General features: G+C 35.8%; 1 protein-coding gene across 1 annotated transcript in view; it reads left to right on the plus strand.

Annotated features, from left to right (window-relative positions):
• DPYD (dihydropyrimidine dehydrogenase) overlaps positions 1 to 14,071 on the plus strand; it is an 856,217-nt gene that overhangs the window by 558,876 nt on the left and 283,270 nt on the right. The window contains exon 15 of the mRNA XM_039460876.2: positions 12,273 to 12,341. Within this exon, the coding sequence (XP_039316810.1) occupies positions 12,273 to 12,341 (69 nt within the window). The remainder of the gene's footprint in view (positions 1 to 12,272; positions 12,342 to 14,071) is intronic.

Raw genomic sequence — 14,071 nt, forward strand, 5'->3', positions numbered from 1 at the left:
CCAGATGGATTAAAGACTTAAACATCAGACCTAATACCATAAAAACCTTAGAAGAAAATCTAGGCAAAACCATTCAGGACATAGGTGTAGGCAAGGACTTCATGACCAAAGCGCCAAAAGCAATGGCAACAAAAGCCAAAATAGACAAATGGGACCTAATCAAACTCCACAGCTTCTGCACGGCAAAAGAAACAGTCAGTAGAGTGAATCGGCAACCAACGGAATGGGAAAAAATTTTTGCAGCCTACCCATCTGACAAGGGGCTGATATCCAGAATTTACAAAGAACTAAAGCAGATCTACAAGAAAAAAAAACAAACAAGCCCATTCAAAAATGGGCGAAGGATATGAACAGATACTTTACAAAAGAAGACATACAGGAGGCCAACAAACATATGAAAAAATGCTCATCATCACTGGTCATCAGAGAAATGCAAATTAAAACCACATTGAGATACCATCTCACACCAGTTAGAATGGCAATCATTAAAAAATCGGGAAACAACAGATGCTGGAGAGGATGTGGAGAAATAGGAACACTTTTACACTGTTGATGGGAGTGTAAATTAGTTCAACCATTGTGGAAGACAGTGTGACGATTCCTCAATGACCTAAAAATAGAAATCCCATTTGACCCAGCAATCCCATTACTGGGTATATATCCAAATGATTATAAATCATTCTACTACAAGGACACGTGCACACGAATGTTCATTGCAGCACTGTTTACAATAGCAAAGACCTGGAACCAACCCAAATGCCCAACGATGATAGACTGGATAGGGAAAATGTGGTACATATACACCATGGAATATTACACAGCCATCAAAAACGATGAGTTCACGTCCTTTGTAGGGACATGGATGAACCTGGAAACCATCATTCTCAGCAAACTGACACAAGAGCAGAAAATCAAACACCGTATATTCTCACTCATAGGCGGGTGTTGAACAATGAGAACACATGGACACAGGGAGGGGAGCACTACACACTGGGGTCCGTTGGGGGGAAATGGGGGAAGGGCGGGGGTTGGGGAGGTGGGAAGAGATAGCATGGGGAGAAATGACAGATACAGGTGAGGGGACGGAAGGCAGCAAACCACACTGCCATGTGTGTACCTATGCAACAATCTTGCATGTTCATCACATGTACCCCAAAACCTAAAATGCAATAAAAAAAAAGAAAAAAAAAAAAGAAAGTAAACAACCTTATTGCTAGTGTGGAAGACCTTTTTGTGGTCTAGATCGAGTATCAAACCAGCCACAACTTTCATTTAAGCAAAAGCCTAATCCAAGTGTGGCCCTAACTCTTTTCAGTTCTATGAAAGCTGAGGCAGATGGGAAAGCTGCAGAAGAGTTTGAAGCTAATGGTAACTGGTTCATGAAGTTTAAGAAGCCATCTTCATAACATGAAAGTGTACACTGAAGCAGCAAGTGCTGGTGTAGAAGCTGCAGCAAGTTATCCAGAAGATCTAGCTAGGATAATTATTGAAGGCAACTATACTGAACAGTGACTTCGCAATATAAATGAAACAGCCTTATATTAAAAGATGCCCTCTAAAAATTTTAGCGCTAATGTGGGGAAGTCAACACTGGCTTCAGAGTTTCAAAGGACAGGCTGATTCTCTTGTTCCAGACCAATACAGCTGGTGACTTTAAGTTGAAGCCAGTGCTCACTCACCATTCTGAAAATCTTTGGTCCCCTAAGAATTTTGCTAAATCTACATTGCCTGTGCTCAGTGGATCAACAGATCCTTGATGACAGCACATGTGTTTACCATATGGTTCACCAAATATTTTAAGCCCACAGTTGAGACCTATTGTTCAAAACAGAAATGATTCCTTTTAAAATATTACTGTTCAGTGACAAGGTACCTGGCCACCCAAGAGTTCTGATGGAGATAACAGATTCATGCGGTTTCAGGCCTGCTGACACAACATCCATTGCTTTATTGTTTAAGAAATACATTTCATAAGTCTATAGCTGCCATACGTAGTGATTTTTCTCATGGGTTTGGGCAAAGTAAATGAAAAACCTGGAAAGAATTCACATTCTAGATGCCTTTAAGAACATTCCTGAATCCTGAGAGGAAGTCAAAATATCTACATTAACAGGAGATTGGAAGAATTTGATTGTAAGCCTCATGGGGGATTCAAGACTTCAGTGGAAGAAGTCACTACAGAAGAGAGAAATAACAAGAGAACAATCATGAGAAGTGGAGCCTAAAGATGTGATTGAATTCCTGCAATCTCATGATAAAACTTGAAGACATGAGGAGTTACTTCTTATTAATGAGCAAAGAAAGTGATTGCTTGAGATAAAATCTACTCCTGGTGAAGATACTGTGAACATTACTGAAATGAAAACAAAGATTTAGAATATTCCATAAACCTATTTGATAAAGCAGCAGCTGAGTTTTAGAGATTTGAGAGGATTGAAAGACGTTCTACCATGCATAAAACACGATGAAACAGCATCACATGCTACAGAGAAATCTCCTGTGAAAGGAGGAGTCAATCAATTTAGCAAACTTTATTGTTGTCTTATTTTAAGAAGTTGCTACACCCTCAGGAATTCAATGCCACAGTAAGCTATAATTGCACCACTGCACTTCAGCCTGGGTGACAGAGCAAGACCCTGTCTCCAAAAAAAAAAGGAAAAGGGAAAAAATAGAAATTGCTACAGCCCGATCAACCAGCATCTATCACCATCAAGACAAGACCCTCCTTGATTCACCAAAGGCTCAGTTGATTGTGTTGTAAACATAACTTTTTATGCACTGGGAAACCAAAATATTTGTGTGACTTGCTTTATTGTGATGTTAGTTTTAGTGCTGTGATCTGGAACCAAACCTGCAATTTCTTCAAGGGATACCTCTAAATTCCCATGGGTGATTTCATACTGGCCAAATGTTCCTGTCGTATGGTGCTTTCCCTGATTCACACAGTTACAAATGATTACCCTCTCTTTTGCTTTCATTTTATCTTGGTTAGTATAATTTTTTGTATCAATTTTCATGTCTCCTTTATTATGCCATATGCTCTGTTTCTTATACATTCAGACAAAAAGGAACAGACATATAATCAAGAGAATTCAGCATGCATATTACACTCAGGAAGCAAAGTAATTTAGTGTGGTCAAGGCAAAAGTTGCATTATGGTCTTGTATAGCCTATTATTTTATCCTGAAATCAGATTTTGAAGCTGAAGTGTAATATGAGGAGGTTTGTCTCTTTAGAATAATTTGGCAGATAGCAGAGGCTGAAATCAGATATGGGGCAACTAATAAGGAAGCTTCTGCAGTAATCCAGGGAAGAAATAGTGAAGATTTTAACAGTCACAATGAGGAACCTGGAGATATTTGGGAAATAAACTAGAGCAGTACTTCTCAAACTTCCCTGTACTTCAGGATCACCTAGAGATCCTTGAAAAACTCTGATACCTGCAACTCACTCCATACATAACTCATAAGCCTTGGGATTATTATTAATTTTTAACTCTTTAGGTAATTTCAATGCTCAGCCAAGTTTGAAAACCAGTACTTGGTAAATCACTGGATCTGGGTGACAAAGATAGGATATCTCCTCTTAGTTCTCTAATCTGGGACAAATGGGTAAAGCATAAACATACTTAGTGTGGAGAAATGAGCAAATTTACAATGGAGAAATTTAAGTTTGGTTTTGGACAAATGGAAATTAGGTGCTAACACATAGTTGGGTATGCAATATTTGCGCTTAGGAAAAAGATGCGGTTTAGAGGTATATACTTTCTGGATTTCCTGCATGTATTAATAGATAATTTACAGTCATTGTGAAGAAGATGTCTAGTGAATACATGTGAAATGAGACTAAAAGAGGACCATGAGTGGACCCTGGGAACATCAACATGTAAGAAATTGGCAGAGGTAGAAAAACCCCAAAAAAATAGGAAAAGTAAGTGGTATCTCCAAAGCTTAGTTAGAAGAGGGTTCAGGAAGCTGGAGGTGGTTAATAGTCTTAAATGCTGAAGACAGTTTAGTACAGATATGGGCCAAAAAGTAATATATTTGATGAGGTCACTGTTAGCCTTGGGGAGATCAGTTACTAAGCACAATGGGGACAGAAACTAAATAAAAATATATTATGGAGTGATCAAAAGGGGAGGAAAAAGCAAGTTACTGTAGCTCCTAGAGTGATACAGTGGTTGTTTCCTGTCATGTTGGAAAACATCTCTGATTTTTTTTATAGAAACTCTTGTATATTGTTTAACTTTAAATATGACTTTTCTATATTTGAAATAGTAATGTAAATCAGACATTTGTGAGCCCCAAAATAAACGTAAAAATGAATTTTTAAATAATTTTAAAAGGCAACTTGTAAGCATTCTAGTCTCATTTATGACCACTAAATAAGCAATGAACAAATAAAACTTAAAAGCTTATTAATTTTGCCTTAAATGTCTTATAGTCAATGTGTATATTTCGGGAATATTGCACCAATCTCACTTGCATTATATTTAAACTAAGACATAAAGTACATCTAAAATTTGAATATTGTATGGTAAATTAGCATTTAATAAACATATTTTCTTAGTTTAAATGTCTTTGAAAATCAAATGTCTCATGCTGTTTTTCCTCATCAAAATAATTCCAATAGTCTTAGGAATGATTTTGTTAAATCGTTTGACAAAACCTAACTTAGTTACTTATAATTTACAATTGTTCACCTCTCTCACTTTGCAGTTTTTTCCTACTAAAAAATTTAGATTGTTTTGAAGCTGAATTGTTGACTAGATTTCCTATGTAGTTGACAGTATGCTTACAGAATACCAAAACAGCATTGTCAATGTGTTTTAAAAAAGGATAGATTTGAAGTCAATGGGAATTTGATAAGACAACCTGCTTGTTATTATAAGCCATTGCAAGTTTTATGCTGTTCTTTACCTTAATTTTTAATGTGTAAACTTTAATGAAATTGTTTTTAAAAGCTATTTAATAAAATAATTTTATTTATTCCCTAAGAAAATGGAATTGTCAAAACCAAAAGACTTGACCATTAAATTTGATTGTTTTATTTAAAATTTCAAAGAATAACAATGGAAGCCATATAGCACTAATTTTTTTTTTTTTCCACGTAAGCATCTACCCATTGCTTTCCACCTTTGAGATACTTTTTGGGAGAAAGAAACATGCAAAATGTGATTAGTAAATTCTCATACTTTGCATTTAATATGCTTCAAAATGTTAATGTCTCATAGAATTCAGATGTTTACAAAAAGTGTATACATTTTTTTCATTTTCTTAAGTTGTATTCATTAGTCAAAATGAAAGTCAAAACTGTTAAATACTCCAATTTAAAAGTATTTTTACAAAGCAGAATTATCTTAAAGAATGACCTTTCAAGAGCACATCAAATTTTAATGACTGAAGCACTAAAAACTGTCTTGATCAGATGGGTCTCAACTCCAAGACAATCTATAAAACCCAATTTTATGTTTTTAATATTATAAAGAGGACCATAATATGTGTTCTAATTTTGTAAATCATCTTGTCCTTTCATTTTTACTAATTAATCATATTTTTCATAAATATTATCAACTCTGATTAAATACATCTACCTTTTTGACCTAGTAATTATACCATATTTCTAGTAAATTTGCTTTTCCTTTCCTTTCTTTCTTCCTTTTTTTTTCAAAGACAAAATCTCACTCTGTCACTCAGGCTGTAGTACAGAGGTATAATTATAGCTCGGTGCAGCCTCAAACTCTTGGGCTCAGGCAGTCCTCCTGCCTCGGCCTCCTGAATAGCTGGGATTACACGCATATGAGCCACCATGTCTGACCCATTTTTAGAGACTATTTCACACTTTCATCTCTTCCTCATAATCACAAACCTGTCACTAGTTCTCTTCACTCTCAGCAAGAGTCCTCAAATCCTAGTTCATAAAGAAAATGTAGACACCAAGAAGAATGATTTTACTTTTTCTGCATCAAATTTAGAAACCTAACTGTAGCCATCCTTTTTCTCTCTCTCGCTGCTCTTGTCTTCTGTTGAATAGAAGCAATGCCTCTGCCTCTCTTAAAGGGCACTTTCTTTACTTGTATTCTCGATTCATCATCCCCTCCCTTCTCAAGAGCTTCTTTCTCGTTCCCAAATCATTTTCACCAGCATAAAAACATACTCAAATATAGTCCATTAAGAAAAACTCATTAGTCCTCCCATGAGCTTGTACAGGCTGCCCTCATCTGTGTTTTGCATAGCCCAGCAGAACCTTTAGAGAGATTCATGTATTGCCTCTACTTCATATTCTATTCACTCAACTCATTCCAGCCTGACTTTTGTCCCTGACACTTCCTGAAAACCCCTCTTATAAAGATTACCAGTGGTTTTTCTGTCTTCAAATCCAGTGGACACTTCTCTGTTCTTTGACACAGACTTTCAGAAGCATTCATCACGGTTGATTGTTCCTTACTTTTTGGAACACTTCCTTCTCTTGGAATGACATCACACTCTCTTGTACCTCCAGGTCAGTCCTAGGGCCTTTCTTTTTCTCTGTTATTTCTTTCCTTTTGTGAAGTCATCTAGCCTGGTGACTTCAAACACCATTATGTTTTGAAGTCTCTAAAATTTGCGCCTTTATCCTTGACCTCTTTAGTGAATTCTCAACTCATGTATCCAATGGCACAATTGATGTCTTCACTAATGCTACGCTTACCAGATGTATAAAATGTAAAATATTAAAATGGGGCCTCTTCAATATTCCCCAACTACTTTCTTCATTAGGCTTTATTCTATCTCAGTAAATTGTCTACATTCTACAGTTCAGTAGTTTAAGCCAATAATCTGGGATCATTCTTAATTTCTACTTTTCTCTACATCTCTCTGAATCTAAGCATTCACCAACTAGAACCTCAGAGCTATCCATGTCTCTGTATCTCCACGGATATTATGAAAGCCACATTATTTCAACATAATCAGACTCCTTGCTTTCGTCCTTAACCCCCTTATCCCATTCCCTATAGTCAGAAGCATCTTTTGAAAATGTACGTCAGATTATTTTATCACCTTCCTTTAAACCTTTCTGTGGCCTCCTATTACACCTACAATAAAACCCAACCTCCCACAGGGTTCAGAGCTCCCAGAGATCTGGCTATTGCCTGCTTCTCATTTTCTTTCATACTATTCCTGTCCTGTCATGAATCTCCAACCACAAAAGCCTTCTTTTTTCTCCCTTGAACATATCATGCTCATTCCCACCTCAGTCTTTGCACCTGTAGTTACTTGCACATACCTGGCTGCTTTTATTCACTTCCCCATTTTATTTAATGTGAGGTGCTGTCTCATCTCTCAGTTTTCAACTCAGAGAACTCTGATCATTTATCTGAAATGCATTTACGTATTCTGGTGATTCTCTGTTATGCTCTCTTCTCCTCTTCCTTCCTAACAATAATCTTATAAATAGGTCTAACAATTGGAACTGGAAATAGTCCAATTAATGGTTTTTTTGTTTTGTTTTGTTTTTTTACTTGTTATGACATTTTCCTCCCTAAAATGTAAGCTTCAAGAGGGCAGGGACTTTTTCTGTCTTGTTCATCACTTCTGAGTTAGAACAGCTATTGGCATATAGTGGGTGCCCAAGAAATAATGGTTAGAGTTTGAATGCACAAAGACTCTAAGTCAATGTCTCAGGCTGCTTTTTGTGTGTCATTTAATTCCTCTTATAGTAGATGCTCAATTTGCTTATTAATCAATTAAGTTACATTGAATCTCCCACTACACTATGTAACATAAAATGTAGGATGGAGGAAGACAAACTTGAAATACTACGTAGCATTTGGGTTTCACATAGCTCATATGTTTTAAAATATGAACCATAAAAATGAGCATTAGAAATGGCATAAATTAAGTGAAATATTGATATAGAAAAAGGTTGCTTTGATTTAAAAATATATTTCATTGGGTATTTATTTCTAATAACATTGCATGATGTTTCACAATATAAAATATCCATCATTCTGTTTTTTTATAAGAAAAAAAAACTCCCTTCTGCTTGATTGTTTTTAATCAAAACACTGAAGGGCTTTCTAATCATTGAATAAAGATTAAATTATGTCCAGTATCCTTTTAGTGTTAATGTCTTTTAGCCCGACTCTTTGAAAAATTGCTATCTCTTTCGATAAAAAGTAAAATTATTTTTTTGTCATCTTTATTTCTCAGAGGTAGAATGCCACCACATATTTTCACAAGCCATTCTCTGATTTTAGATAAGGATATTTAGAATGCTAAGACAATTGAACATTTTTTAAATAATGTATAAAGTATGTTATTTTCCTGAAATTTACTTGATTTAAAATTTTGCTTGAAAAGTTTCTTCAAAAATGACAGTTTTAGTTTTGCATGTGGTAATTGTCAAGACTCTTAAATCATAAAACCAGAATGTAAATAGAATTTCCTTAGGCCAAAATGTGGTATTTATTAGTTTAAATGTGCAGATATGCTAGTGAGACACCCGGCCTTAAAAGTGGCTGCAAAATAGGTATTTCTCCATCTCATGTGTTTGTCTACTTTCCTCCGTCTCTGCTTTGTTTTTTCCCACTGTAGTAAGCTTTGGGTAGGAAAGTGCGGAGTCAGTGATCACCAGCAGCTCTGAACACACTTCATTCCAGTTTAGCGACCAACAAGAAAAAAAAGAGCATTTACTTTCCCAGTTCCAGTGAAGGATTTTGTTAGGAGCAGAGTACCCATTTCCTGTGATGAGTGTGGGTGGGGATGCTTTCTCATCTTTCGGGGCAAGAAGATAGAGTCTGCTGTCAGTGGCTAGGGAAAGGAGAAGAGGATAGTGTTTGGCTGCTCAGAGAATAAAATGGAAACCTACCTCTGCTTACCATAATATATCGCTTCTCTGTGGTCAGCCCTCCCCAGTCAGAGGCTGCCCCACCAGCATGTGATGTCATGATTCTCTCAATGTCCTGAGCAATTCTCTGGATGGTATTTATTTCTCTTCATCAAGCCCAATCATACTGCACCTCATGATTCTCAGCAACCTACAGGGCGAACAATTATTTTAACTAACCCTGCCACAGTCAATATAAATTTGAAGCAAAAATAGCTCTGTTAAAATTAAAATTGCCATGCAGAAGAGAGAAATAGCATTAGTCCCTAGTTGAGAACATATATCATATCCTGCCGTCAAGGCTGGTAAACCTTGCTTCCCTGGTGTGGATTTATTTGGTCAACCCATCTGCCTGGCTCGATCCAGCCCACCAGAAAGGTCTTTCTTGTCCTCCATGGAACCCTGAGAGGGGAGTTGGAGAGGGGATGTAAGTGCTGCTGTGACTGAGCTGATTGAGCCCCCACTGCATATTTGCATGGAAATGTGGATTGGGGGATTGTTTTGTCATGCTAGGAGGTGGGGTTTTTTGTGGTGGTTGTTGTTACTGTTTTGTTTTGTTTTAAGATATAAAATTTTCTAAAAACCTATGCCTATTGCTTATCAGTTTCACTACAGGGTAACTAGTATCTAATGGCTAAAATCTTTTTCTTTTTCTTCTTCAGTCTATATCTTTGTATCAGTCTCTCCCCTTGAAGTTCTAACAACAAGCCTCAGGGCTCTGCCCATTCCCTAAATCCTTAGATTAACCGACTGTTTGTTTGGTTTTTACTTGACCTCTGCCTTGAGGCCACTGAAGACAATAGAATTCTTTCACCTGCCCCCAGGTGTCATCCCAGTTGATTTTTTCTTCAGTTGATTTTTCCTTTCAAATAAGGTCCTTAATATCTGGGGTTTTGTTTTTTGTTTTGTTTTGTTTTGTTTTTAATGCAGGGGATGCCTACACCAAGAGGTCTAGTCCCGGAATATCTGGTGTCCCCTTTGATATTTCTCCCCGATCTTTTTTCTAACTGGAGAATAGGGAATAGCATTCGTGAGCTCTTATATCACTTGGAAAAGGCAGAAATTATCTCTAACTGAAGCTACATAATTACATGATGACCCTTTCTGCTTGCAAATGAAGCTTGGAGTATGAGTTTACACTTCTTTTAGCCCCTAGAGAAAAGGCCATGGAACAAACATTCTTACATTTTTCTTCCCAATTTTGAAAAGCTGTAGTTTCACTAGATAAAAAAAGTTGAATCCTAAATTCAATGAACAATAATTTGGCATGCTTAATTTTCCTCCTGTATCTATCATCTACTTTTACTTTCTTCTCTTTGTTCCTCTCTCTAAGGAGTCTATTCAAAATTCCTGTTTCTCCTGGCTTCCATATTTCTGAATGTTGTTCAACCCTTATGTGACTAATGTTCTGCAAATTTCTCAGTGGCTTCAATTCAGACTCTCAGATCTTTTGCTTCCTTCTTTTTAATTGCTTCTCTAGTTGACTAGTCCTGTGTATTTTTATATCTGATTATTTTTTCATCACCAAGACAGATACCTTCATCAGTCCTATTCACTCTTCACTCTTACTCATATAATAATTCGCCAGCAGTTTTCAATTGTTTATTTTTCCCTTCTCTAGCTTATGATTTTCATTTCTACTTAATCTTCTTAAAAGGGTAAGCTGATAATGCAACCCCTTGCTCCTAAATCCCTGGTGACCTCATTCATTTATTCTTTCAGTCTTTGATACATGCCAAATACCATGCTAGTTACTGTAGATAAATGATGAGTAATGCACATTAGCCCCAGCTTTCATGGTTTTTTTAGTCTATCCGGAAAGAAAAAAACCAACTTTAAAGACAGGCTTCTCTCCCTGCTTTTTAGAACTCTCTCCAATATGGTCGCAACTTTCTATCCTCTTGATGAAAACATTTATCTGACTTTTACAGCATATTTTTGGTTTTTTTCTCAGCATAAAAAAAAGCTCTGTGTGGTGAGAGCACAATGGCTTTTAGAGGACTCTTACCACTAGTCTCTGCAACTTTAATCTTGGCACAAACTCTTTGTGTCTCAATCTCTTAGTCTTTATTTTTTTAGAGATAGAATCTGTCTCTGTTGCCCAGGCTGGAGTGCAATAACATGATCATAGCTCCTTGTAATCTTGAGCACCTGAACTCAAGTGATCCTCCCATCTCAGCTTCCTGAGAGGCTGCGACTACAGGCGTGGGCCACCACACCCAGCTGATTTTTCAATTTTTTTTTTTTTTTTTTTTTGTAGTGACAAGGTCTTGTTATATGTCTCAGGTTGGTCATGAATTCATGGGCTGAAGCAGTCTTCCTGCTTCGGCCTCCCAAAGTGCTGGGATTACAGGTGTGAGCCACTGCACCCAGCCTCAATCTCATAGTCTTTAAATGGTAATGATAGGAAATAATTACTGACATGTATCCAGTATTTGCTTTGGGCTAGCAAAACCTAGTGGTTAAAAGTACAGACTCTCAGTGGGTCACACTGCCTGGCTCTGGGTTCTGGCTCTGTTCCTCATCAGCTATGTGACTGTCAGGTCTCATTGCCTCAGAGTCTTTATCTGTAAAGTGGGGAGAATAATATTGGGAATGATTAAATAAGTTATTAAAGTAAAAATCCTTGAAACAGTACCAAGCACGTTGTGAGAGCTAAATAAGTCTTAGCAATTTCTCTTATTACTTTTCTAAGCAAGTGGCACTATTATTCAAATTTTACCAATCATGAAACTAAATACCTTGCCCAGGGCCACATGTAAGTGACACAGTCAGGGTTCTAACCTGGACATCCTAGTTTCAGAGCAGACACGAGTAATTACTACTCTATACAGTCTCTATTATAGGATTTCTGTAATACTATAGTTAAACAATCAATATATAATAAAATTTAAACTGTAATACACTATGAATATTTAAGGTATTATTATGTATACTATAATGAGTTGTGTTTAAAGGAGACACTGATTTTTTTTTTCTTTTCCATCCCTTAAAACCTTTCCCTATACCAGTAATTATAAACAACATTTTAATGGCATTGTATAAATTAGACAATCCCTTCACATACATGCATGTATTTACACTGCTACTTTCCGAGGATGGCAAAGTCAGTATTACCATCACCATTTTAAAAAAGAGAATACTGAGATCAGAAAAGTTAAGTAACTTGCCCAAGTGTTCACAGATAGTAAATGAGAAAGTCTCCTAATGTAAGTCCAAAGCCCCAAATGTCATCCAGTGTTTTGCTCTCATACCCTGCTGTTTTCTAATGATTTATTTTTTGATAGTTTGACAATTAATTTTATAATATAGTTTACCATTATGCATTTATTATATATTAATATATCTTTGCATACAACACCATAACTACTTAAACTTTTATTCTTTTCTTTTTCTTTTTAAAGATTGTGATTGCTAGCATCATGTGCAGTTACAATAAAAATGACTGGATGGAACTTTCCAAAATGTCTGAGGTAATGATTACTTTAGTATATATTTATTTTATTTCTTCTCTCCTATTTTTAATAGTTTTTAAATAAAGAGCTGCCATGAAAAATAATATAGTAGAAGTAAAATTGAATTGAAAATGTAACTTAAAACATTTCTGTTATAATTTGTTTACCCTGTGTTTTCATTAAAATGATGGAAATGTAAATTTAAAAGGAATTTATTCTATAAAAGCGGTCCCTTGGATTTCACACACTGCCTAAAAATCCTTTATTCTCTGAATCCATACACTCTTTATTTGCATGTTAAGCAAACTGTATATTATGATGGATGCCATGATAAAATTTAATTCTACCTTTGAGAGTCTAACTTGATCTTACCTTGCCTTTAGGCAAACTAGTTTGACAGTAAGAGAAGAAATTTTGAATATAAAACTCTTGAATATTTAAAGTATAAAAGGTTCATTTAATACTATTCTAGTTTGAATACAGACATGCATAAAATAGCAGGACAGAACGCTCCTGAATGGAACACTAGTCAGCAGGTTTTCCATAATATAAATTGAATCCTGCACAAATGCAAAGAAGTAACCATGTGCCTCAAATTTGTATTTCAGATAAAAAAACACATACTTAAAATTATACACTTATGTCCCTCATGCTGTCATGGAAAATAGTCTATAGAGTCTTGACTGGGGTTTCTTGAAAACCCCTCAGTAATACAGAAGACTAAATCTAACAATATTGATGAACTAATTGATGCTACATTATAAAATATTGTAAAGCTGTCTATAGTGTTCAAAAATGTTGATTATACATTTTATTTGGATATTTTTAAACTGGGAGAGGAAAAATTACTTCTGGGACTTAGAGGGGTGAAATTAAACATGATCAGTAATTGGCCTTGTGATCTTCCATGCTGGGTTCATTTGATACATGTATTTACCTAATTGACCATGAAATCTTCCACAGAGCCCATGCTTGGCATGAGCTTTGCCAATTTTAAGCTGACTATGATGAATGGCTTTATCATGCCACTTGCTTCTATGCCTTTCTGTAAGAACAAAATACTTTTCAAAATTAATTTTTCAATATTAGATAAGAATTGTTAAATAGACAAGATTACTTTTTATAAGTCAAAACCCTTTAAGTATAAACAGACTAGCTAATCTAAAGATATTTTTCACATCTCATATTTTTCTTTAATTTTAGTTTTATTTAATAACACCTTCTAATTATTCTGTAGCAAACATAAATAAAAAGAAAGGAAGAAAGGAAAAAAGAAAGAAGGGAGGAAAAGGCATGCCTTTTGTTTAATCAAAGCAATCTGCAGAATCTCTCCATAGGAGAGCAGTGTACATGACAAGAAGGTCTGATAATGTCAATTAAAAAATAAAAATATTCACCGTAATCTTAGATCAGGACTAGCCCAGGAGATATCACATGAAGGAAGTATCCCCCAGGCCTTCACAGCTTCTAGGAGGGTAGCATTAAGCAGCATGATTTCATCACAGTTCATATGGTATGCACCCAATAATGTTTTGTAGAATCGGTATTTGGTTTTGATTTTGTGAACACATGCTTAAAAACAGCATGATTTTCTTACAATGGAAAAACCCACATTAAAACAAACAAAAACATATTCAAGTCAAAGTGACTATTCCACCTAACATGTACGTTTCTTTTGTGGGTGGTGATATACAGATGTAAGAAATCAGGGACACCACACCAGCACTCTTGTGTGCCAGCAGCTTTAA

The sequence above is a fragment of the Saimiri boliviensis genome, chromosome 11, assembly GCF_048565385.1.
Source record: "Saimiri boliviensis isolate mSaiBol1 chromosome 11, mSaiBol1.pri, whole genome shotgun sequence".
Lineage (NCBI taxonomy): Eukaryota > Metazoa > Chordata > Mammalia > Primates > Cebidae > Saimiri > Saimiri boliviensis.